At 43.5% G+C, this 27,559-nt stretch overlaps 2 protein-coding genes across 6 annotated transcripts in view; both read right to left on the reverse strand.

Annotated features, from left to right (window-relative positions):
• The window catches only part of C11H15orf40 (chromosome 11 C15orf40 homolog), a 35,920-nt gene extending 31,996 nt beyond the window's left edge, over window positions 1-3,924 (reverse strand). For 3 of the 5 annotated variants that reach the window (XR_014785373.1, XR_014785372.1, XM_084817219.1), the window contains exons 1-3: window positions 3,756-3,924; window positions 1,112-1,238; window positions 449-576 (exon numbers count right to left, since the gene is read on the reverse strand). Coding sequence is in view for 2 of the 5 variants with exons in the window: in XM_084817219.1 (XP_084673345.1) it covers window positions 449-576; window positions 1,112-1,238; window positions 3,756-3,902 (402 nt within the window). In the remaining 3 variants the exon portion in view is untranslated. The remainder of the gene's footprint in view (window positions 1-448; window positions 577-1,111; window positions 1,239-3,755) is intronic. The other 2 variants (XR_014785374.1, XM_084817220.1) reach the window with 1 other exon arrangement.
• Window positions 3,925-8,052: 4,128 nt separating this feature from the next.
• Window positions 8,053-26,951, reverse strand: BTBD1 (BTB domain containing 1). Its single transcript, XM_084817221.1, has 8 exons — window positions 26,448-26,951; window positions 20,932-21,088; window positions 19,509-19,614; window positions 16,508-16,705; window positions 14,290-14,482; window positions 12,426-12,513; window positions 9,616-9,762; window positions 8,053-8,783 (listed from the first exon to the last, which is right to left on the reverse strand). Exons 1-8 carry the CDS (start codon window positions 26,849-26,851, stop codon window positions 8,625-8,627), a joined length of 1,452 nt encoding a protein of 483 aa, XP_084673347.1. The 5' UTR covers window positions 26,852-26,951; the 3' UTR covers window positions 8,053-8,624.
• Between the last annotated feature and the right edge of the window lie 608 nt (window positions 26,952-27,559).

The following is a 27,559-nucleotide window of genomic DNA, read 5'->3' on the forward strand; positions in this document are numbered from 1 at the left end:
TGTTGATAGGTTATGGTCTGAGGTGATCAAAGAATAATCACTGAATAATTTGAGAGTGCTGATCTGTCACAATAAATCAACATATTTAAATATGGGAGTGAGCACTGCCTGTGTCCCACTTAGGGTGGAGATACGTGAAAATATCAAATAACATTATTTCACAGCAATGCTAACATGTGGCTCTACCCTACAACCTCTCATTAAGATCCCCCCAAGCATACAAGATTAACTGATGGCTTCTCTCCCTGCCTCCATTCCCCACCTAAACCTGTAGTAAATCAGCCATTTCTAGTTCTTGAAGACAACCTTTTGCAGGGCAGTTGGATTAAAAATATTCACCACTATAGTATAATGGAAGTTGGCAAAATGACTTCTCCCCACTAAGCACCAGAAAAAGGTTCAAGAGCCCAAGATGAACCATACCAAGAGAGAATGTAAGACATCGTACCTTCTCCAATACAACCTCGCTCTTCTTAACTTCAAGGACCTTAGAGAGGTAGCGACACAGCTCTGCATTGGCCTCCCCTTCAGATGGAGGTGCAGCAATGGCCACACCCACTGCATCTGTTGTCAGATCTGTAACAAGGATTTTAGGATTTTATAGCTGATTTCGGCTGTCTAGCCACGGGAAGGCGGAGCGGGGGAGGAGGCTGCTGGATGACACATAGCATCCCTTGTACCAGCATTTCCGCCTTCCCCGCCCCGGAACACCCCCCAGAATGCCCTGTTTTGGATGCTCCACTCTCCTCTTCAGATTGCGGAGCATGGGGCTGTTCCACGCTGCCTGAGAGGCAGCGTGGAAGGGGAGGAAGGTCAGTTTCCAGAAAACCACATATCCTATGGCCGTCTAGCTGCTGACTAGTGGCCATAGCATTGTTCCCTAAATGTCATTCTGTTGCTGAGTGAAGACCGTTTCATTTTCCCAACCTATGCCAATTTGTTTTAGACTGGTTCGCATCTTGCTGCTTTTATGGATATGGTGTTTTTATTATGAAGGAGAACTTGTATAGCATGTTTCTATCCCCTCTGGCAACATGGCATAGTTGTAGTGTAGCATGTCTTCCCTTCCTGTGAGGATTGAAGTTTTTAGAAAACAAGATTTTCAACATACCTGTTACAGCATTTTGCTTAGATCCAGGTTTGGCATGAACAGAGATGGTAACAGCACCACTTTTATCAGTTGCCACGGGCCCTAAAGGAACAGAAGGTTTTACAGCTTCCTTAATCTGTGCCTTCCCCTTAAAATGGAAGAGAAATTAATATGATCAATCTCAAAGTGGAGACAGCTGTACTAAAGTAATAAAGTCAGCATTTACTCCTGGATCAAAAGATTTCTGAAAGTTTTTAAAGGAATTCATTTTTCAAATGTGCATCCCCACAACAGCTACGGAGTGTAAAGGAACGTCTACCTATACAGATAAAACAATGACAAATAGCTTTAGATATTCAAAATCCAGATTAGTAGCATTCATGTAGTGCTTTAGAACATTCAGCATTTCACATGCATTATATCAGCAATCTTTACAGCAATCTATGTCATCATCCCCATATTGCAGACAGGTTACTGAGACTAAGATAGCACGTAGGTAAGGCCACCTAGAAGATGTGAGACATAAACTGGGACTTAGATGGTCACATCTCAGTCTCTTATCCACTACACTAAAGTAACTCAAACAATTAGGCTACATTCTTACCCATGCATAGTTGCAAACGGTCCATGGTAGAAAATGGAACTTGTTTCGAGTAAGCACACGTTGGATTGGGCTGTGAGACTGCAATCATATGCACACTTACCTGGAAGCATTCAATACAGTGGGACTTAAAGGATTTGATATGAGAGAGTAACTTGATAGATAGCAGTATAGGGTAGCCAGAGCAGTTAAATGCCTTTAAGAAAGATGTCTTTACAATATAGACTGTAAAAGACTACCTTCAGTTCTAAATTGTAACCTGCCATTTGCCAAAATTGAGCTCTGAATGCAAAATAAATGCTATTATAATTATTCTCCTCTATGGACACAGAGTGGCATCACTTGCTTCATGCCAGCAATATGGTGAAAATCCTCCTATACCTTGCATAAGACATTAGAGAAGTAATCAGTCCAATTTAAGACTAGAAGTGTCAATAGGGAGTCCAGGGAGACTGTATCTCCTAGTCTCCACTCCTAGTCTGTTCGCTCCAGCTACATCCCTCCTCCCCTCCCAGTTCCATCTCTTTGCCAGATGAGCCTCGACACAGAAGAATGCATACAAATCTGACACTAAAAAACAGTGATGTTTAGAAACCAGCAGAACCTTTCAGTCTCCTAAAGTGCTCTGTTGCTGACCTGTATGTGAACATTATTTAAGGAAAAAAAAGACCTCAAAGGGAGACTCCAGTGTGAAGCTGCAGAAAGCAGAACTGATCAGCAAGTTTGATTTCATTTGGCACTCAATCAAGCCTAGAGTTCTCCCTCAGACTACAAATGAGCTCAACATATCCAAGCCAGAAAGTCTGTGCTACTGTCAACTAATGTTGTTGTGAATAGTCACTGTATTATCTTGTAAACATTTCAGCTTAGCACAGAAATATCACAGACTGGACTTTTTCCATTTATGACCTTTTTTGCCCCAGTTGTTGCATTTCTCCCCTCTACACCTATGTATCTGGCAACTGAGGATAACATTTCATGCATCTGACAAAATGGGCTCTGTTCCACCAAAGCTTCTGGTACAGAATTCCCTAATTCCTCCTGGAATTCCCTGAACATGCCCTCCCCCCCATCACATATAGTGCTGTCATTTTCTAATTGGAAAAAAATCTATTTAGGACGCAATCCTATCAATTTTACCCTCAGTGATCAGAAGCCTCTGAACTCAGAGGCTTCCTTTTATCCAACGCAGGGCAGGAAGAGTGGCCGAGGTGATCCTCGCCTTTCTGTCCTCCTGCCCTGCACTTTTTGCTAGATAGAATTTTTTGTGATGGCATTTCAGAGGGGGAGGGAAGGAGGCCGGAAGAGGCTCAGGATAGCTCGCCTCCTGGCCTCTCCAGTCTCCTCCCTCCCCACCCATTGGAACGCCCCCTTTCCCCCCTCTCCGAGGTCCTTTTTCTCAACTTGGGTGGCAGCTGGCACAGTTCTTTCCACGCCAGCTGCAAGGGGGCCGGGTGGATCTCCCACTCCCGCTTCTGAGGTCAGGGTGCTATATCTTTCAACCTCGGAGGGGGGCATCCCCAGTATCCTATGGCCCCTCAGACAACGTCTAGGGGCCACAGGAACACTCCCTCTGGCCGCAATCCTGAACTGACTCACCTGTTGGAGTAAGCCCAACTGAACGCAACGGCTGTTGCGTCCGAGTAGGCCACGTACAGGATCGCACCGTTAATTTTTGGTTGGAAATTCGAATTAAAACTGGAAGGTTAAGATAATCCGGCCAATGGCAAAGGGGTGACAGGGATGACCCTGTCACGGGCGGGCTTTGGTTACGCAATAAATACATACGCAAAGGCTCCCCCCATTATAATTTTTTTTTTTTTTTTTTATCGTGGCGCCAGACAGCCTGAGCTCACATCTGCCCACAGCGAGGAGCTCACCCCTCACACCCCTGGGAACGCAACAAGCCCTCCCCGGCCCCGCATTCGCTTTCTGAGGCGCGAGGGAGGGGGCGAACGGCTCCCGCCACCACAGATCTGCCCGCCGCCATTTTACGCGCCGTGAGGCTCTGCATCGCCCGTGCGCGCTTTACGGGACTATCGAAACTGCTCCTCGAGAGCACACCTGCTTCGAGGCGCGGAGCGCCCCCGCTCGCACGCTGACCTTCCGAGGCATGGCCCCGCCGCCGCCGCCCCTCACAGTCGCGGCAGCCCGGGCGGGACTCCGCAAGCGCCGACCCCGACGGAGGGCGGGAAGGGCCGCCTGCAGCATCGCCGCGGCCGCCGCCGCCGCCTCGCCCGCCTCCTACTTCCGGCAACAACAGCGGCTCGTCTCGTAAAGAGAGGCAACGGGTCGGGGCCGCGGTGGCTTAGTGGTTAAGGCGCTGAACTGCAGGCCGGCAGGTCGGCAGTTCGAGACCCGAGTGCCGCGTGACGGAGTGAGCTCCCGTCTGCAGTCCCAGCTCCTGCCAACCTAGCCGTTCGAAAGCAAGAAACCGCAAGTAGATAAATAGGCGCCGCCTCGGCGGGAAAGGTAGCAGCGTTCCGCGCACCTCGGTGTTCAGCCATGCCGGCCACGTGACCACGGAAGCGTCTTCGGACAGCGCTGGCTCTTCGGCTTAGAAACGGGGATGAGCACCGCACCCTAGAGTCGGACACGACTGGCTGGGGGCACCTTTACCTTTTAAACAAGCATAGGGCCGCGGTGGCTTAGTGGTTAAGACGCTGAACTGCAGACTGGAAGGTCGGCAGGTCAGCAGTTCGAGACCCGAGTGCCGCGTGACGGAGTGAGCTCCCGTCTTCAGTCCCAGCTCCTGCCAACCTAGCCGTTCGAAAGCAAGAAATCGCAAGTAGATAAATAGGCGCCGCCTCGGCGGGAAAGGTCACAGTGTTCCGCGCACCTCGGTGTTCAGCCATGCCGGTCACATGACCACGGAAGCGTCTTCGGACAGCGCTGGCTCTTCGGCTTAGAAACGGGGATGAGCACTGCACCCTAGAGTCAGACACGACTGGTTGGGGACACCTTTACCTTTTTAGAGTGACACCAGCGACCAGTATCTGGTTTCAGCATCATTCCGTCCACAGGATAACCCGCGGAGGCTGGTGGCTGCGATTTCGGTGGGGATGCAGGGCCATTCTAGGTTTCAGCCAGAACTCTGCCGGAGCTATCCAAGGTGCTGGACGCTATCCGCAAAATAGGTTCAGCACTTCGGACAGCTTCTTTAGAGCCTGGCTCTGACCGAAATCCAGAATGGATTCACAGCCCCACCGAAATCGGGGCCACCAGCCTCCACTGATTTTTACCCATAGAAAACCATGGAGAAATCCAGGATTTCAGCATAGCTTTGACCTGGGACCAGTGTGTGTGCCAACCCGCTCCCCCCCGCCCCCCGAAGGTAGCAGCAAAGGGATGCGTTCATGCTCTCTGTAACTGGGGTGTTCGTTACGTATTTTGTGTGGGGAAACGTATTTTTTTTTAACGTCAGAAGCGCCTCAAGCCTGCACGCAGGTCATTGGAGCACGAGGCTTCCGTAAATGCAGGGGTGGGGTGGATTTGGACTGGGAGGAGATGTAGATTTTCCACCTTCCATCTTTTGAGGTGGTTTCCAACTAAAATTTCAGAACGCACTGACAAAATCTGAATGCCCATCTCTCCTTATGATCAAACTTTTTATCTTTGCGCAAAATTGCAGTGGATTTAATCAACAGCAATTTCATTGTTTGTGCTTGGGGAAAATCATGACACCGTATCTTTTACGTTTTCTATCTTTCTTGCTGCACTAGAAAATATGATGGTAAAACATTCTCAGGGACCAGAAGATGACAGGAACTGCTGAGTCATAAAGCCACCCACCAATTTTTTTCCCTTTTTTCTCCCATAGGCTAAGTCCATTTTTACATGCGCCATTAACCACAGCAGTACAAAATTATAGGATGCAACATGTCAAACATGTGCAGTACATAGTACAGTATCTGCCTGGTTCACTAAAGTCACATACAACTAGGTATCCTAAATTAGCAGCCCACACATCCATTATCAAGGCCATCTCAAAAATGAAGTTATACTTCTTATAGAGAAAAGTCTTTCTCTTCCCCCCCCCCATCCCTTTACCTTTTGCTCTCTTGAACTGCAGCTTATTGAACCTGTAGAGGGTATGATTTGCTGATCAAAGCATCTTGGAAAATGCCTGTATGATAGCAACTTCCAATCAACCAAGATTAGACTCAAACCACCATAGTAGTTCTATAGGCAAAGCAGGCTTTAGATAGCAATCATATACCCTCTTACCTGGGAGTCTCATTTAGCTTCACAGGACTTACTTCTGATTAGATAGGTATGTTTGGCTGCATTTCTCAAACAGCAGCAGCTCATACATGACAAACCACTTTTGAAACTAGGGGTGGATGGGAAGTTAATAGTTTAGGATATGAACCAAGGATCAGCTGGTCAAAGATACAGACCTTTGGGATCTGAGCCAACACCTATCAATAACTGAGGTGATAAACCTGTGCCTGGTTTGTATCTAGGGTGACTACATGCAAAAAAAATTCAGCGCTCCAGTACCATTAGTAGCTGTGTAGGAGAGGGAATTTCAGCAGGTGTTATGTATCATGCAGGACTCATGTGAGCCCCTTTCGTGTACTACTTCAGACTCTAGGAAGAGGCTCACATGTTTCTACATGAAGGGCAGAATCCAATATCACGTGAGCAGACTTTCACTTGGACAATGAGGCTCCCTCCTCTTCCAGCCCCTCAAAATCTGCTCCAGAGAATCTCTCTATCCAAGCAGATATGGGGGGGGGGGGGGGGAGGATCACCCTTCCCAGTTTTACCAATGGAAGCTGTTTCATCAGTGGGAAACCTGCACTGGATTTCACCCAGAGTGTTCACCCTGCTTATAAAACAACGGAATATTACTGATTTAGTAGCATGTCAGTGAAGAGGCTAGGTTACAACCATTCTTTATAGTTTTAAGGGCAAAACAGGTGACTCTGAAGTTGTGCAGTCCAGACCCAGGTTTAGAAGCATAGGAAGATGCCTTATACTGGATCAGAGCATTGGTCCATCTGTCTCAGTGCTGTTGACACTGACTGGCAGCAGCTCTCCAGGGTTTCAGGCAGAAATTTTTCCAGCCCTACCTGGAGATGCTGGGGATTGAACTTGGGACCGTCTGCGTGGAAAGAAGGTGTTCTATTGAGCCACAAACACCTCAGTGAGTACAAGGCCTAACCCTTTAGAGAAATACTATGGCATTGGATGCAAGCTTGTGAAATTGCATACCTTACCAACTGACATTGAAAACAGGTGGTTAGGGTACTACACACAAAGTTCAACATTAGCAAACATTTTCCTTCCCACAAATATATTTACTGTAGCAACATGGGTTTTGCTGTATTATTTAAGCCAAGCCCACGGGTACACTGGGAACAACCATTTGCACAATATCTCCATCTAGTAACTGAGACTTCATTGTTTCTGGAGTTAATGTATTTTTGTACTTCTGAATCTGGTTGAATTCTGAATTATTATCTGCACAAAGCAAAATGGGATCATCAGTTTCCTTTTTGAGAAACCTGCTGCACACAATTGGAGATTTGTTGCATCACTGAAAATCAGCAACTGGCTGCAGGTCACCACTGCAGGCCGTTAGTTACCTCAGTAAAAATGTTTAGAATCAGAATTCCAGCATTGCAATACTAAAGTTGGTATTAAGGGCATTCTAAATCTAAAATTCTTCTACAGAATGGTCAGAACTGAAAGAGCTTTCATACCATCATGGAAGGGCTTTCCATTTCATCTAGCGTAGTTGCTACACCTTGAGTCAAACATCCCCCACCCCCAGGTTGTATCAAAGTTTGCTTTTGAAACTTCTCTATTTCAAAATGTATTTATACAGCACTTTAACATCTTCAAAGCACTCCACATAAGTTATCTGGTTGAGTTCCTTACAATGACCTTGTAAGGTAGACAGCTCAATATTATTACTGCCATCAGTGGTTTAAAGTTTTAAGACTGCAAGGCCACATAGGAGGTTTAACAATGAGGTAAGATTTGAGCAAGGGCCATCCCAATATGTAGCTCAGCCTCTTGGGTTGCAATCCAATAACATTTACCTTGGAGTAAGACTCACTGGGGGCTTATGTCTGAGTAGACATATACAGAATTGCAGTTTCAGCCACTATGTTACACCAGCTCACAACATAGTTTGCCGTACAAAAAACTAAGTCTTCTTGGGCTCTTTGAAATCGTTTCCATAATAATCACAACCCTATGGTTAGGCTGCTATAAACAGTAATCTTGGCTAGTGAATGTTCCCATATACTTACCTTGCTATAGTGCACTTGAATATGTATGAACTGTGTCCGTGTAAATATAAAGTATTCAAGATTTCTTTAACTAAAGTATCCAGAACTAGACAAGGTTTCTTCCACTCTTCACTTTATATTTTAAGAATAGCTTCATACAACTGACTTCTGAATAACATTTTTCCAGTACACAACAAAACTGATTACGTTTATGTACACTGTATTGAGTATAATCGAAGATGCAATTTGTATCAACTTTAATTCTGCTTTTCTTCATCATTTCTTTTTTAGTTTAGAAGAATGCAAGCTCAGTTTAATGTGTTGTACTGTACAGGAACACAGCCATACTGTACACAGATGATATCACCATCTGCAACAAGTATATTCCGGGATGGGGGCGCGGGAATACAAATACTCTGCTCCTGCTTCCAGGTTATGAGTAGCACATTTAAAGTGATAAAGTTAAATACTTATGTACATGTAAGAATATTTTAGTTCAAGAATGATTTGGCTGCATACTGCCACTGGAAGTAGTGATTAGTTTTTAGTACCTTCCAAGTACAATACTTCAGTTTCATAACACATCTGAAATTATATATTTACAAAGCTTCACAGTATTCCACTTCTCACATCTGTCCTTTCTTAGCAAAATCAATCCAATTTTTTGCTTCATCTCCAATATCTGAAGTTACGTATAAAATATTATTTCTGGTATTTGTCCATCTTCTATCGATGTGCCATTGTTGTTACCTGGTGAACTAAAAAAGAAAAAGCAGGTTTTGCTTGAAGTGGGAGATTCATGGATTACTTTCTTCAGTCCCTTGGTGCCATAATGAGAATCAGGACCCTAAATATAAACAACAAGAATTAGTTATTTTTACCCCTCAACAATACTTTATGTGGTAAGCACTAAACATGGAATGCTCTCTAGGCTATGGTACGTTCACAGCAAAAAATTAAAATAGCAGGAAATATATGCTATGGCACACAGATCTTGGTTTTAAGAATGCAGTTGCTGGATTCTATAAGTATATATCTATTTATTATTAACATTTATATACTGCCTTACTTAGTAGAAAGCCACCAAGGCAGTACACAGCAATTAAAAACAATAAAACACTGATAGAATACAAATAAGAACATAAGAACCTTTTAAAATCATGTAATTTAAAAGGCTAAATTAAAAAAGCATCTTCACACCCTATCTAAAAGCCAAGAGACTGAAGGCCAATCACAGTTCTTGAAGGAGCAGATTCCAGTTTTGGAGCAACACAGAAAAAAGCCCTTTCACATGCGCTGGACAAAGGGCCCTCGTTGGGTAATGGTGCTCTTAAAAGTGTCTCTCCTGTAGATCTTACTACCCAGGCAGGTTCATAATGACACAGGTAGTCCTTTAGATTGCCAGGTCCTAAACCATTTAGAGCTTTAAAGGTTAAAAACCAAACACCTTGAATAGAGCTTCGAAAGCCACTGGCAACCAGTGCATGTCTTTCAATACAGGTGTAACATGGTCTTGATACTGTATACCAGTTAGCAGCCTAACCACCGTATTTTGCGCCAATTTTAGCTTCTGGACACCCTTCAAGGGTACCCCCATGTAGAGTGCATTTACATAGAGTATACAAGACCCAGTTCTCATTGCTTATATTTAGAGTCTTCACAAAATAAAAGTGTCTTACTTTTAGGGTTGCACAAGCAGTGTAACACACAGTTGGCAGAATCTCTATAGGTTCTTTGAACATAACTCTGAAGGTACTGGCGGTTCCATCACAGCTAAATCCAGTATCATTTTGTCCTAGTGTCTGATTTTTCTCATATTCTATTATCTGTAGCAAGATACAAAGCACAGAAAGGAATTTGTTATTTTAAGAAACCATTTCCCAAACATTTTATTGAGAGGACCACAACCTGATTTTTATCACTGTTCAAGTCCCTCTTCCCCTCCAAAGTAACAGCCGCAAAGTCCTTCCCCCTAGATTTATAAGAAAGTACAGTATGATGCCTGGCAGCCAGGGCAAATTTTGCAACCTGGGTGGTAACATATACATTGTTGCCTGCAAGCAATATACAAACCTGACCCAAGGGAGGTCTATTTGACAGAAAACAAAGGATATGGTGGAGAAATGTATATCTTGGGGACTCAAACAAATGGCAGCGAAGTAAATAGTGTTCAATATCCTCAACTTGGCCAGACTCACAGATGCAGAATCATAAATGAGGTGGGGTATTGTCAAACCTCCCCTCCAGATAAGCAGAGGGCATGTACTGGAATCTTAAAGCTGTGAATGATTTTCTTAAAGGAGCCACAGTAAGTGTTGTAAAGTATTGCTCCAGACCAAATGTCATTTTATATAATGGATACCAAATTGAGCCTGACATTTGGGTGATGCTATATAAATCCTACCGCTGAGAATATAGATGGATTCTTTCTTTGAACAACTGTTTAACTCTCTTGGAAGAATAGGCAGGTAAAACTTCAGTGCTAATTCCATAAGTATGTAGGATATGTCTTACAGAGTTTACCCAAGAACTTTGCATTGGAATTTGCAGTTGTTCCAAGAAACATTTTTTTGGCACGCGGGAATCATACAAGTCCGCTTCAGCCAGTATAGAACAAGCACAAGATGAGCACATGTTTCTAGGGAGAGGATTCCTGTTTCTGCCCTTAGAAAGGGAACGGGTATGCCTTGAGGGACAGCTAGCAGGAATCTCATAAAGGAATTTTGCACTACCTCTAAGATGGAAACATTAGTATACCCCCATATGTCTGCACCATATAACAGTTGGGGAAGTACCTTCTTCAGAAATATCTCAACTGCCAGCATGACCAAACTCCCTCCTTGAAATTTAAGAAAATGCATCGGGGACCGTATAGAGTGGGAAGATTTCAATTTAACTGCCTTCAAATGAGGTTTCCATAAAAGCTGAGAGTTAAACTCAAGATCCAAATATTTAAAATTACACTGCTGATCAGTGGGCTTATTATCAGATTTCCATGTATGGGTTTTTTTTTCCTTCCCAAACACAACCACTTTTGTTTTTGTATAATGTATTAATAGGTGCTCTTTTGTGAAAAACTTTCTCAATTTGGTCAATAACCTCTGAATCCCAATTAATGTAGTGGAAATGATAACACTTAAAGCTGTGCTTAAAACTAATTTCAGAACCTCTTCTTCAGGTGTACCACCATCACAGGTTAGGCAGATGGGAACTAGAGAGAGGGCCTTTTCAGTGGTGGCACTCTGTTTCTAGCTGTTGGTTTTTTAATTATGTTTCAAATTCTCTACACATCATTTTGTACACTTTTTTTAGTGAACTGAAGTGACCAATTTGAATTACAAACATAGATTTTAATACTAAAGGGTGGGGGAACCTGTGACCCTCCAGTAGTTGGATTCTGACACACTGACCTTCTGAGGCATGGCCCCGCCACCGCCCCACCCCTCACAGCCACAGCAGCCCAGGCAGGATTCAAGAGAAAGTATAGAGACTGGATGCAGACATTTAAACAAATTTGGAGTGCAGAATGATTTGCTGGGAAAATCTGATATTTTGTAACTCACGATTTGGAGCGAAGATAACCTTAAATATCTATCCAAGATGTCTCAAGTGAATTAAAATTGAACATAGGCTATTATGGAACTGAAGCAGTTGCAGCACATTATTTCCACCAAAATTCAAATTAAAAGTGTGTTAATTTCCTTCTATCTATCTGTCTCTGTCTAAAATATTTCTTGGCCACCTTTCAAGACAGAAGACCTTTTAATTGCTGCAATGCAATATATTTCTAATTTACTACTCGTCTGTGAAGAAGTCCAAATTGAACACTGAGAGATAGAGAGAGAGAGAGAGAGAGAGAGAGAGAGAGAGGATAAAGTGGTGGGCGGGGAGGGGACTGCAGAAGCCGGATTATGCTGTATCCCCAAGGCCTCTCCCCCTCCTTCCCTCCCCCTCCAACGTGCTCCAGCTAGATGGGCGAAAAAGCCTGTCCAGATAAAATACAGAGTGGGAGGAGCGGGGAGGCAAAGATTGCCTCTGCCACTCCTTCTGGTCAACAATGGATGGCTGTAAGCCTCTGAGTTTGGAGGTATAACGCCATCCTGATGGGACTGTGCCCCCAAAGTATTTCAAACACCCAATTCAGTTTCCATGGCCTAGGTACTTTTTTCCAATTCAAACACTTCAGAAATATTACAGTAGCCACCTTTTGAGTACCAATATTGGGGTGGGGAGATGTGCAGGGTTCCAGAAACTGCTCTAACTGTTATAGGCATCAGGGACTGGCAAGTGTGTGTGGAAAGCCTGTTCTACAGGGCCACCACAAATGAAGCTCTGTCCCATCATCCTATTGATCTGACATCCCAAACTGATGTAAGACTATATATTGAGTAGAACATCCGTGGCCAATTCAGTTGAATTGGTGAATGATAAATATTTTGACATCTAAGAAAACTGCCTCACTCATTAGACACTTAGAGAACTATGTTACCTGTATATTAACTTGGTAATCAGTGGGCCCATGAATAGATCCATACAATCCAAATCCCACAATTGAAATTCTTCTATTGACTGTGAATCTTTAAAAAAAGAAAAAGGGAAGAATAAAAGTCAGTGTATACGAAATGTAAAGAGAAAAAGGTAAATTATTTACCAATTTATGATTTCTGAAAAATTGAAATTCTTGAATTCCTAAACTATCTATCTGTGTATTTATATTTTTTTACAAGGACTGATTTTCCACAGGAATGGGTTTAGAAATGTACAGATGCCAGTTTCTCCAAATGCTTAAAATGATGTCAAATGAAACCACATTTATTTAAGGGAGTATCTTCTCTCTTACCAGCTTTGCCAAACCCCAAGATCTCCAGAAGAGGCTGAGCTCTGACTCCTCTTTGTCTGATAGGCAGGGACAAGGAACAGGACCCTCTCAGCCATGCTCCTCCACCCCATTTTAAATTCCCTCCCAGAAAAGCTTGCTAGGCCATTTCTAACCACTAGTTAAAGTATTTTATTTCATCATGTGTTCAGAGGGCAATGTGGACTGCTGCATTTGAACCGAATCAGAAGCTGCTCCTAGTAGTTTAATAGCTTTAAGAGGCTGGTGGAGGGAACTAACAATGTAATTGTGGATTTTTTAATATTCTGTTTGGTATTGTGTGTAAGTTGTACAACTCATGTAAGTGTTAGAAGCTAGACAACCAAGACTGCTTCAAATATTATTCTTTACATGTATTATTTAACTATTCCCCATAATCTTTTGTATAAATGCTTTAAATGTGTGCACAGCAGTGTAGGTAGAGGAGGAGTTTTATGGTGCAACAGCATCTAGGCCATACTTCGCCAAACACTAGAGTAAGTTACAAGCAGTCCTCTATGGAGGATGCAATCGTTACATTTTTTATAAAACACCCAGGCCAGGATTCAAAGAGTCCCATACCCCTAAGGAAGGCTCTGAACTTGTTTGCTGAAGAGCAGCCACTCAAACTACATGGAAAACTGCTTTTGAAACTAAGGGTACTTTCAAAAGCAGTTTGTGATATGGTATGCGGGGGTGGGGTGGTTCAAAATCAAAAATAAAGGCTGCGTCTAAAGTAACTCTTCAGATCCCAGCCTCTATCAAGGAAACATATCCTGAACTAGTATCGACATTTAGAACTGCAACTGTCAAAACACAATATATGGAATAGGCCTTGGGCCAACAGGGTTACATGCAAACAGTCTTTATGAATTTAATCCCAAACTTATGAAGAAGTGCTTAGATCCAATTACAGTGTTTTCTATGGGATGAACAGAGCACCTTTCTCTTCAACGTCCTCCTGATTCGGAGTCACAAGAGACGCCCTTCATTCCATAGTCCAAGGTGTAGCAATCAAGTACAAATTTGATGCCATATAATTCCCTAGGTGAGTTCTCCTGCCCTGCATGAAAAACCGAAGGACCACTGGCCAATGCAGAACAAGCATTCGTATGCTTTCTCCTTCAGTGCATCATGGATGGGAGGGTACTAGGAGGGCAATTTGCTAAATGAAAGGCTCCATGCTTACTCAGTGTGGATACTCACACCATTTTGTTCTATCTGTTCTGCCTAGTAGTATTGTGGTCTCACTGCCTTTTAGTTTTACTAAAGGATGATGTATTATTCATTACATTACATTATATTTTTACTGTACACCATCCTGGAATCCATCAGGACGAAGGGCAGGTTAGACATTTTTGAAATAAAACCACTCAATCAACAAGCAAGCTTTCAGGGCTAGCCCCTAAGCTGCTAGCTGGGCAATGATACTTTGGAAGGTTTCTCCCAACTGTGATAGGCAAATCACATGATTTCTCTGAAAATGGGTGACCAATACCTGATCCGGTCACTTGTTCCACTGTAACCCCAGCGACTCTCCACTTGCTGGAATCTATTTATGCTGCATTCCTTTCCTCTAAGACAGCATCTTGGTCGGTCGATATAGTCAACTCTAGGTTTAGGGTTGACTGTAAAATGCAGAAAGAGATTTACTACTTCCCGATCTGACAAAATTCCAGACTGAGCAGGACCTGGAAAAAAAGGCAGTGCAACTGAGCTGAACGTATTCTACACTAGAAAGCCAACTGAGAAATGTTCTTGAAGCAACTATTAATTTACAGGAATATACATTTATCCCACTGCTTGATTGCAGTTCAACTTGGATTAACTAATCCGGGCTGTAAAAGGGAAAAATCTACAAACTTCAAGAGAAAGCTAACAAGAAAAAAAACTCAGTGGTATTAAGTGGGTATAAATCCAAATACTCCAGCAGAAGTGGTCTGTGGAACATGCTGGCTATCTGTTAACATAAGCTATAATGCTCTTTCAGATCGAAAGGAATATACGCACTGAGATAAAAACAGGTTAGAGTTACCTCCCCAGTTAGATGGAAATATCCACAGAGGCCCAGTTTGCATGTAACGACTAACCATGGGTTGTTTAAACCATGGGTAGGCATGACTGCGCAGAAGTGAGCGAGAGTGCTGGCTCCCAACCGCTTGCCCACTTCTTCTTTGCAAAACAACCCAGGAACACCCTGTTCCTGGGTTATTTGCTGTGATGTCCAAATCAGACCTCTGGGTTGATGAGGGAGAAACGACCCAGAATTTTAACCCATGGTTTGTTGTTGAGTTAAAACTCTTGAGCGCAAGCAAACGGTCAGAAGGCAGTATACTTGTTCCTGCATGGTCATGACTGTCCCATGGTTGAGACAACCCATAGCAGTTGTGACATGCAAACCAGGTCAAAAGGTTTGCTAAATAACTTCATGCACAACACATGGGTTAGATTTGAGCGCTATCTGTGTTAATAGCTGTTTAGCAATTGAGATTTTATCATCAGTGATTATCCATTTTCCATAATGCATGATCCATAAATGTGTGTATGTTGCCAATCTTGCCACTGGCAATCAGATTAAACAGGATGAAAAATTAAATTATTCTAGTTTAAATGGTTTGCAGTTTTCCACACACATGCACACAGTAAGTACCATTTTAACAGTGTGAACTATCAAATAAATTCAATTGGCTCAGATTTGTCATTGTTTTATATATGGTTTTCAACCAGAATAAATCAAGTTAAATATGAAATACAAAATGTAAAGTGAGACACTACAACACACAAAACTAAATACATGTATAATGAAATGAGCATTTTATAAAATAACAACAGGTTTCAACAGAAATACCATTATTTCCGAAACACTGGCAAATATCCCAAGTGAAAGTAATGCTGCACATTAGGTCAACACATTTATTTTATTACTTGTCCAGTGTTTAACCTATGCATGACAAATTTTTTTACAGTGCAACATTACACATGTCTACACAGAAATAAGCCCCACTGAGTTCAATGGGACTTACTCTCAGGTGAGTATAGGATTGCAGCCTTATTGTATTAAATAACTTGGATAATGGCTTAGACTACTTCAAACTTTTTGACTTGATCTCAATAGCTACTGCAGGATGCATCACTCACATTTATTGTTAGCAATCATACAGCAAGAAAGCCTTCCTGTTTTCTAAAACAGTCAATTAATGAGGCACAAATTTTGTCTTTCACTACAAATATGATGCAATTTATTGAAGATAAATATCTGTAAGACCACTGGGAATACTTCTCATTATTGGCAGCTGCAATCTTATCTGCAATGGATAAATATGCTACAGTAAGAGAGCACATTTTGAAGCAGACCGAACAAGCATTATTTTATTTAACAAAAACAATAAGGCTGCAATTTATGCACACCTACCGGGAAGAAGGACTGACTAAAATCAACAAGCTTTACTTCCAAAGAAACATGTGCAGGATCAGGCTGCAAGAGCACCACGGAACTTATAGAAAGACAAATTCTTTTAGTAGGAATCAAAATGTGCTGCATTTTTTCCTTGCTTTTTAAACTCCACCAATGAACACATTGCTAAACACAGATAAGTTACTTACCTGCTAGTAAAAACTGCATAGGGCTGGATCCTTAAAACACGCTTTTGCCACCATCTCCAAAGATGAATGTAAGCTTTCACTTTTTACAACAATGAAGCAAGCCATAAAGTTACCTGCTGCAAACTCTTCAATCGTCATCAGTGGAAAACGGATTAAGGAGAGGGCTTTGCCAAGTACTTTTTGTTTATTTACAGATGTGACTGGTAACTGCTGCCTTTGACATTCTGCTTCAGCCCAGCGAACAACAGCTCCAAAAAGTCTACTCTCTCGAATGCTCAGTGTGTCTCTTTCCAATACGGCACACAATGTGTCTAAAGAAAAAGAATAACATTACTTGCAAATTTAGGAGAAGGTTTAAACTTCTGTGTAGTTAACACAAGATTGTCAGACATGCATGTTCAACTTGTAGCAGGGAGGAAAGATTCGAGCTGAACTGGTTTTGACCTTCCTTCCTTCCATGATGGCAGCATATGAACCACCTTCTAACAGTAAAACAAAACCACTACAATGAATAAAAACTGCCATTTTTAGTAACTACTTAAAACTTGCTTTAAATACTACAGTAATTACCCTAAACTCACTAAATAAGTTTGACACTATGGTAGGGATGGGCGGATTCCCTACCTGCCGGTCCGTGGGGAATCCACCTGCAGGGGGGAGGCAATCTGATCCTCCCCCTGGAATCCTCTTCAGCTGGCTCTGCTCCACGGTGATTCCACAAAGCCACTGGCCAGCTCCAAAGCGCCAGCGATACAGCTACCAAGCCGTATCGCTGGCTGAAGGGGACTGACTGCGGATGCAAACAGCATCTGGGACACCATTTGCGGCTGTAAAGGCCTTATTTTGAGGTAAATGCAGCTGTAAATGGCTGCATTTAGCTTAAACTAAGACCTTTACGGCCGCAAATGGCATCCTGGATGCCATTTGTGTCTCTGCTTTTCATTCACACGATAGGCTACGCAAATATTTGCATAGCCTATTGTGTGAAAAAACAGGGACACAAATGGCGTCCAGGATGCCATTTGCATCCCTGTTTTTCATTCACGTGATAGACTATGCAAATATTTGCATAGCCTATCACGTAAAACAGGGTCGCAAATGGAATCCTGGACGCCATTTGCGGCCATAAAGGTCTTAGTTTAAGCTAAATGCAGCCATTTACAGCTGCATTTACCTCAAACTAAGACCTTTCTGGCCGCAGATGGCGTCCTGGACGCCATCTGCATCCGCAGTCAGTCCCCTTCAGCCAGCGATACGGCATGGTGGCCGTATTCTTGGCAATCCAGAGCCGGAGGATCTGGCCAAAGAGGATTCCGCAGGGAGGTGGAGGTAAGTGTTCTGCCTAGGGATGTACAAAATCGCCCTTACCTGGCTGCGCCGGGTTCCGCTGGGGGGGGGGGGGGGAGGCGCTCCGTCTCTCCCCCCGGAATCCTCGTCGGGGGGGGGGAGGCGCTCTGCGCCTCCCCCCCAGAATCCTGGCTGGCCGGCTCCTCTCCACGGGGATCCCGCAGAGCCGCCAGCCGGTTCCGCCAGCAGCCGGACATCCGGCTGCTGGCTAGCAGGGACGCAAATGGCGGTGGCCATAGCCGCTGCCGTTTGCATCCCTGTAGTCAGCCGTCATAGGCTACGTAAATCTTTACATAGCCTATCACGTCTGACTTTAAAAACAAAAAACAACAACACGCGTACGCAAATGGCGGCAGCTACGGCCGCCGCCATTTGCATTCCTTATTTTGGCCCTTCTTAGTCTACGTAAATATTTACGTAGACTAAGACAGCGAAAATAAGGGGGAATGCAAATAGCGTCCAGTATGCTATTTGCGTTCCCCTTATTTTCGCCGTCTTAGTCTATGTAAATATTTACATTTACATAGACTAAGACGGCGAAAATAAGGGGAAGATCCGCCCCAGGTAAGTCTCGTCCCGGGGGGGATCTGCGGGGGGGCAGCAGGCCGTTCCGCCACAGATTTCGGGGGGCTGAATGCACTGGCATTCGGCCTCCCCGAGATCCGCGGCGGAATTCTCTGCCATCCCTAGTTCTGCCACGGACTCCGGGTGGCTGGATTCTAAAGAATCCGGTCTCACTGGAGTCCGTGGCGGAATTCTCCACCATCCCTAACTATGGGCCAGTTTGCATGTCACACTGGCAAATCATGGGCTATTTAACCCATGATTCATGGGGATGCACACTGCCTGTGAGCTGCTTCCGGTTTCTATAAACAACCTTCAATTGGTGCCATCTGAGGTTGTCAGCATGACATGTGAACCTGGACCGCTGGGTTGTTTAGGGGCTGAACAACCCAGCAGTTAACCCAATAACAAACCATGGGTTAACCGCTGGGTTGTTTAGCCCTTTAACAATCCAGTGGTCCGGGTTCACACATCACATCAACAACCTCGGATTAGAGGTTATTTGCAGGTGGTGTGTCTCCCCCCGCCACCCCAAATAGTGAGTTAAATAGCCCACAATTTGCCTGCTGTGACATGCAAACAAAGTCTATCACTGCAATCCTATGCATACTTCCTTGGGAGTTCACTGAATAGAAATTCAGTGGGAATTGCTTCTGAGTAAAATACACAGTAGATCAGGCTGCAAACCCTATTAATACCTAGTCTTTCCTAAAATGGTTAATCAGGCTAACTTGCCAATTTAAAAGGCTGACTCTTGGCAGATCTGTTATTGATGGGACTGATATACAAAAAATGTGGGCCTTCATGAAAATACAAGCGAGAAGGGCAACCAAAAGAAATACCATTAGTCAGCCTAGTCCAGGGGTAGGGGAGCCTGTGGCCCTCCAGAAGTTGGATTCTGACTTTAATCAGTCCCAGCCAGCATGGCAAATGGTCAGGGATGATGGGAGCAATAGTCCAGCAACATTTGGAGGGTCAGAGGTCCCCCAACCACTACCACAGGATCTTCTGAGGAAGCCATATAATGAGTGAACTTGGCATCTGAGGATGCTTCCAGGCCTTTTCAGTTGTGTCACCCCATTTGTGGAATTTGTTGCCCAGAGAGTACACGCATACACACACAAAGAGCTAGCTCACTTCCAATGTTTCCCACCCCTTGTCTAGTCCATCAAACAGAACCTTAATATTAAGGGGGCTACTTACCTATATCAATATCTGTGAAGCCTTCTGCACTTATTGCATCCATAGTACTTTTGTCTATTGTGTCAAGACAGAGACTAGCGAGCTGCGGTTCATCAAATAAACGAGCCTATCCAAAGAGATTTGCTTAGAGTTATTATGCCAACTCAGTATTGTAGGACAGGCCTGATAGTGAATAGAAATGATTTCCACAATGGAATTTATTTTTACTCAAGCAACCCCAAGTTCATGTTACTGCCTTTTAATATCAAGGTGTTCTGTATACAAAAAATGAATGCTTCCCTGCCAATCCTTCCCAGCCTTAGCTGTGTTGTCTGCAACACTAACCAGAGCTAATCAAGGTTCCCATTTAACTAAGATTTGAATCTTGAGTTACGCGCTGGTTTCATACCCTTGGTAAACCATTGCCCTGAGTAGCCTTATCTGTGGTTAATGTTGCTACTAATGAGAATACTTAGCCCCAGTTAAGGCAGAAGAGGAGAATCCCCTTCCAAGAAGGGAACAAACAATCCTATGCCCTGCTTACAGTCTCTTAACTGCTGTTAGAAGTATATATACACAAGCTCTGAGATTTATAACAGGATCCTATGCATGCTTCCTCAGAAGTAAGTCCCACCAGTCTAATGGAACTTACTGTGCATAGGGTTGCAATCTTATTTTCAGGTAATTATCGGAGAAGCATCAGTCTCTACGATTGGTTTAAAGTTATAAACTGCTAATATGTTCAGGGATAGCTGAATTTGAGTTTTAAACATTAGAGGTTGATAATACCAAAGATTTACATCCACAACTTCCCTGCAGATGCATCTGGGAGTAGAAGGCAATTTGATCACCACTTTCCCCATTATGGGAAATATGCAAATTAACAGTTGCTGACCGCCTCATGCTATATTTCCAAAGCATCCCTTGATACTGAACAAATTTTCCACCTACAATGCAGTTGATTAATCCTGCTTTGGTGGTCTTGCTCAAACCTGCTAGTTTAGATGCAACTGCAAAGTATGATTTGAGCCAAAGAAGTAGTAAACTGATGAAGCCACACATGCGAGGGGAGCAGAGAACTCTCAAGCCCATGGCTTGTACTGGATCCTCCAACTCATCTGAATTCAGCCACATACATAAATTCCTCAGGGCAACCTAATCCTATTAGGAGCCCACCAACACAGAGGTTTTTTTTAATCTGCGCCCAAAACATTTAATAGCCCAAGTTTAATGTCTTCTGTAGACAAACAAGAAGTTGTTTTAATTTGAATTTTAACTGTCATATTCTGGTATCATTCACACATGCATCAACAAGAACTGCTGTGAGATATATCAATTTATGCACACTGTCCAGATCCACACAATTAGGCAGTTATGTGGTATCTCTAATTAGCTCATTAAATACACATCTTTATCTACAGCAAGTCAGCAATAAGATAGTTACCTGAGTAAGCAGCATAAAAGCATTATCTGCCCGAAGGTGCTTAGTAAGAAATTCTACACAATGAGCTTCTAGGGCTGGGACAGCATACTTCTTCGCTGTATAGAGAGTGGTCATAACTGTTTCAGGACCAATCTGAACTTCATCTGAATACAAAAACCTAGAAGTGAAAGAAGATTAAAGTTAAGAGGGCTATCTGATGTGTACTCATTAATACCATTCCCTCTAATAGCAGACTCAGGTGGTTGAGTACTTATCAGTTTGGAAGCGAAACAGGACCACCCAAAAATAGGTTAGTGGCATCTACATACTTGGGAAATGTCCTAGGTATGCAGAAGTATGTACATTTATGAATTAAAAGAAAATGACATTTGTGCATCTTGCCCCCTGCTACATAGCTATACAAAACTCATGTTTGAGAGTGGCAGCCCTTTAGCGCTATATAGCACTGCATAGGAAGGCTGAAGGGGGTGGGGAGTACGTAAGGTGCCCTTTATTATTCCCTCCCTGCTCTTGAAACTCAACACACACACACCCCGCCCCAGTATGAACAGTACTACAAGGATTCTCTTCTGGGCTATCTGACATCATGGGGCACACTGCAACATTCTGTTGTAGGTCTCATCCCTATTAAACAGGAATGCACAACAATCTAAGCCAAGTGTACTACTGTGATTAATGTATACTTTCAGATAGTTTAAAACAGAATTTCTTGCTGTACTTATTAAAGATGTTTGAAACAGTTAAAGTTGGAAGCTGCTCACTTGCTGAAAAATTGCTATGCAGTTACTATCCCAAAACAGAAGAGTCCCTATTCAAATATCAGCATCACTATTCTGCCATCATTTCAAAAACATGCACATAGACCTGTCATGAGGGGACATTACCAAATTCTTAAAAGCATGAAAGGAAGATTAGGTAGATAGAAAGATCACCTTTTAAGACTGACATTCCAAACTTAATACTTCAGTGAATATTTAAAACAGAGATAGAACTACTTGTGCAAACAACTGTGTTCACACAGAAAAATATTGGAAATAACAAATATTCCCAAATGCCTCAACACTTGTAACTCTCTTTTTGGGGTGGAAGTTTGATGTACCATAGATATTATACAATAATTGGAAAATTAATAAAAACTGAGAAGAAAACAGAGGCTGATCCAAGCCCAAATTACAAACTTGAGCCATTGGATTGAAGCCAATTTACTCTTATTCAAGTTAACAGAATAGTAAAATAGAGTACTTTGGCTTAAAGTGGCAATGAATAACAGTGTTAACAGTAAGACACTCAATTTAAATACAGAAACATAACAGTTACGTACAATCTAGTTCAGAAAGCCTGAAGGCAAAACAAATCCCAAGACTATAATTAGGCTAAATTATTCTATTATGTCCAATGAGATCAAGCTGTAGGAAATCTATTGGTAACTTTTTATAAATAATGATATTGTAGAATATGTATATTTAGATCACACCGTATTCCAAGATCTCAAGGCAAGTCACAGTATTTTACAATTGCACAGTGTTAGTTTTTAGGGCAGAAACCCTAACAGCAACTCTATATGCATGTTTACTTGGAATTAAGTCCCACTGTGTTCAATATGGCTTCCTATCTCATTTCCTAAACCAACCAGCCTATTCTTCCCTGGCCTATCCAATATCCAGACCCTCTTGCATATAGGTTCCCCTCCCATTCAAGTCAACAACCAACTAGCAGATTTAGTGGGCAGCTGCCATTTCAGAAAACTTTGTAGAAGAAGCATGCCCAGCTGAAACATTGTCTGCTATGCTTGATGGCAATCAAGGCTGCAATCTTATAGACACTTCCTAGTTGAAAGTAAACCCTGCTAAATTCATTTACAAGTAAACATGAACAGCAATGGGCTTCAAGTCTCAAGATCCTAGTACCTTTTGTTCTGCAATGCAACAGCTGGTTCTCGGCAAGTGCAAAGCCAGCTTACCCCAAATTACAGGCAAGCCTGAATATCTGCAAGAAGTTGGCAGCTTTTCTAGCCTGAAAGGTCAAGCACTGCCTTCAGGTGCAAAAACGAAACAAGAAATGCTACATTCCTAGAAGTCTGGTTCAGTGGGCCTTTACTACAGCCCAGTTAAGAATTCAAATTCAAGTATTTTGACTTCAAGAATTTTCACCGCACGGTTCGGAGCCATGTCACCCTTGCAGCATTCTGCAGAGGCTCCGAGGGACGCTATCTCAAACATCGGGTGGCAGTGCAGGAGATTACATCACAAGCTTTTTACAACAATCTATTTGTCAGAATCTCCCAACTTGAGGCTTTCACACGCAGGGCAAATGTATGTATTATTGGTATCAAAGATCTACCTATTGATGTAAATTTGTCTACTTTTGTAGATAAGTTTCTGCATGAGATACTCCCTGTGACATCTGATTATTTACTTGATATTGAGCAGGCATTCCGTGTGCCAAATGCCAAAGGGACTGGTTATACGATTATAGTCCAATTTGCAAGAATCTCCACAAAAAATTATATCCTGCGCTTGGTAAGAGGGGTCGGACATCTTTTTGGGGGATCACAACAAGATAGTTATGTTATTTCCAGATTACACCAAAGAAGTTGGTGATAAAAGAAGGGAATTTAACAAGGCGAAAAACCTAGCAAAACAAATGAACTTACAATATCATTTAAAATATCCTGCTACATTTTGCATTTTTTCTGAAGGTCAGATGAAGAAGTTTCTAAATCACAAAATGGCGGAGGCGTGGCTACTCAGAAAAACGCATGAGACTTCTGTTCCAGCCCCATGAACTGGAATTTATAAACATGTTTTGTCAATTGGCTATGTTTAGTCTGTAAAATCCAGGCTAGGCCAGAGGTAATTGCTGACATATATCTGTCTTTTCTCTCTCATTTTTTTCTTTTCTTTTTTAAATCCTTTCTCTTTAAAATGGATATGATATACTGTACTTAAATCTACTGTCTGAGGGTATACAGAAATGTGCACACTCATTTATATATTTGGAAATACTATTTAAAATATAGATAGTACAAAATACATTAGTGATTGTTGTTTCCCCCTTTTTTATCCTGTATAATTGTTTTCTTTTTAATTATTAAATTATTTAAATAATTATTTTTTTCTTATTTAATTATTATCAGTATTATGATACCAGGATTAGTAATGTTTCTGGCTGGTTGATTTTAAGCTTTATTATTATATAACAGTATAAAATTTATTAGTGATTTGTTATTATTATTACTTATCCTTTCTAATTTCCCTCCTTTTTATTTTTATTATTATTATTACTATCATTATTATGAGACTTTGGTTAGTAATATTTTTGGCTGGTTAAATTGTTAAGCTCTACTATTATATGTTAATTGATATATGTTAACTGATAACTAATATATGGTTATTGGAACTGTAGGCCTGCTCCCTTGTTAAAAGACTGATGATATATTAAAATGTAAGGTTGATTATCTATGCTGCACTGAACTGTAATATTCATAATATTATAGGTATAACTTTTACATAGAATGGTATTTGAAGTTTGTGTGTAATGGAGTTTAAATTTAATCCTTTTAACTTTTAAATATTTTTTAATATTTTTTAATGTTTTTCTTGCTTTCTTCTTCCTTGTTTTTTTTTTTCTTTTTCCTTATTGCTGTGTCCTCCTAAGAATACTGTATTGTTGGGAAACTGTAGATAATGATTAGGTTGTTGGTACTGTTTATTTCATTTATAAAGATAAAAAATAGAATAAAAAGTATTTTAAAAAAAAACAACTCAGGCTCTAAGGCTACATTCCCCAGATTGTACACACTAAAGCAGCATCTCCCACACCCAAATCCATGGTCTGTTCAAAACACCTAACAAACCACTCTACTCTGCAGTAACTGGTTTGAATGAAGGTTCAGGCATTGCATCTAGACAATTCCCTCTGCCTTACAAAGAAGATCTCAAGACTGCAATTCCATCCTTGCATGTGGCAGACGCCAAGGTGGTGGACAACAAGCACTGCCAGCTGCTTGACACCAAAGTCTCTACTGAAGTCTCCCCAGCAGGGAAAGAGACTTTATCAACAGAGCCATCCAGGTGTGCCCAGAGGTGTGCCCAGAAGTGTGCCCAGAGGTGCACACAACAGATTTTAAATGGATCATGGTTTTCCACACAGTAACTGGAAGAAGCAATACCAGGATTGCCACCTTGCGCACGCTCAAGTGCAAGCCTGCACCCCATCACAATTCCCTGACAAATGCAGTTACACCACACACTTATTGTTCCATTTATGATTTATACTTTATATTAAAGATGTCTGCTTAGACAAGTATAAATCAATTAACATTTAAGAATTTTGCCCACAATGATTTGCACCAGAGTTTAAGGCTACATTCCATTAACACACTAGAGCATGATTTCCCTTGCCCTATAAAAGAAACGAGTAGTGTGCAAAAAGCCATTCAATTACAGCAGGCTTGTGGCCCTCCAGAGATTTTGACTTGCAATCCTCATCACTGGCTCTGCTGGCTAGGTCTGATGGGAGTGGGTGGCCAAATCATCTGGAGGGCCACAAGTTTCCTTCTCCTGAATTAAATCACTGCAGTCCACTGCACCACAATCTCACTTTTGGAATTGTTCCTCTATGCCAGGGGAGCAGAACTCCCGGCCAACAGAGCCATGGGTTCCTCCAGGGGGTAAGCCCCACCACCTGAAGGAATCATCCCCAGTTATTCCTGAACCGCCCAAGTCCATGCTGAGCGGGGCATGGAACTCCACGCCTCTCCCAGCATAGAGAAGGGCTAAAATTAGCAAGGGCAAAGAGGTTGGTCAGCATGCCCACCCCCATATATTGTTCTCCACCTCTACTCTATGCTTTTGGTTTGGGCTATAAAACCTCCCTTTCCATCAAGTGTTCCAGATTTCTCCCTCTGCAACTTTCTGAGTGGTATTGTATTATGATAATGCTGCATTGTATGATGCTATCACCGCAGGTATTATCTGGAATTGCATTCGGTTATTGTCACTGTGTTGTCATAAGCCACTTTCCACACATGCTGGAGAGGCCAAATCCAACGTTTCCACTAAGCACTATATTAATTACGATCTTTTCTTTTGTGTGCGTGCGTGTTAACAACGTTATGTCAGCTTTCCCAGAGATCTGACATCACTCAGCAACTCGATTATATAAACCGATCCGAAATTCCCACCACAGGCTCGACGGGCACACTCTTCTCCAGGCCGTGGCTTGTGCTCAACGTGGACGCTTACTTGGTGTGCATTATTAATTAGGGGACGCGGCCGTCCCCAACCTGGTGCCCTCCAGACGCGCTTGGGGTCACGGCCAATGCGGATGACGGGAGCTGTCTTCCACCGTACCCGGAGGGCGGCAGGTCGGGGACAGCGGGGAAGGGCGCGACGTTCCTCACGACAAGAGCGTGATGGCTCACCGCCGCCAGCGGGCTCGTCCCGCGCCTGAGGGAAGGAAGCACGCTGCCTCCCCCCGCTCGGGCCGCCCCCCTCTTCCTCCCCGCGACGGACCTGAGGAGAGCCAGGAAGGCGGCGGGCTCCACGTCGGGCAGCTCGATCTCGGCCGAGGTGGTGGCCATGCCGCCGTTGAACATGGCGTCGAAGACGGCGCTGCCGGCGGCCAACACGAAGCGGTGCGCGGGGATGCGCTGCTGGCCGGGCCCGGGCGCTCCTCCGCCGGCTCGAGGCCCGCCTTTGCCCACCACGAAGCGCACGTCGCTAAGCAGCTCGTTGGCGAAGAGGAAGGCGAAGCGCTCCCGCAGCGACCGCTTCGTGGCCTGCCAGTTGTACACGGGCTCCCGCTGCACCACCACGGGGGCCGCCGCGGCCGCCGGGGACGCCGCCGCCGCCCCGGCTCCGGCCGCCCCCTCAGACCCCGCCGCCGCCGCCGCCTCAGGGCCGCCCGCGGCCGCCATCGCGAACGCGTCTCAGGCCGGCGCAGGCGCGCTCGCGGCCCGTTGCCTCACAATGGGCGAGCGCTTCCCGAGCCGCTTCTGCGCAGGCGCTACGTACGGACTACCGGGCCATTCCCCGAAGGAAAAGAACCTGGCGTCCTGCCTGAGAGCGAGCTCGCCCCGCCCACGGCAAGGCGCGGCTTCGTTGACGAGCAGGGCGCCTGCGCGCAGCTCAGTGCATGCCGACAGAGATACTAATAATGAGAGAAGCATTCCATGCAACGGATAGCTCATTTCCTGGTTCGCATTAAGAAGCCTTTTTTTTTTTTAAACTATCCCTGTATCATGGAGGCTGGAAGCTTATAGAATCGTAGAATGGAAGGGGCCTAAAAGACCATCCAGTCCAACCCCCTGCTCAGTGCAGGAATCCAGTTCAAAGCATCCCTGTCCGGCCTCGTTTTGAATGCCTCCAGTGTGGGATAGCCCACCACCTCCCTAGGTCATTGGTTCTGATTTCGGTGGGGCTGTGCATCCATTGTGGGGGTTCAGTCAGAACCAGCCAGGACTTTAAAGGAGCAATCCAAGGTGCTGGACACTATCCCTAAATAGGTCCAGCATCTTGCATAGCATCTGTAGAGTTCTGGCTGGTTCTGATTGAAACCCAGAATGGATCACAGCCCCACTGAAATTGTAGCCACCAGCCCCTACCACAGGATATAGTGATGGCCA

This window comes from Heloderma suspectum, chromosome 11 (genome assembly GCF_057233095.1).
Source record: "Heloderma suspectum isolate Gila_16-S chromosome 11, 16-S_ref, whole genome shotgun sequence".
Classification (NCBI taxonomy): Eukaryota; Metazoa; Chordata; class Lepidosauria; order Squamata; family Helodermatidae; genus Heloderma; species Heloderma suspectum.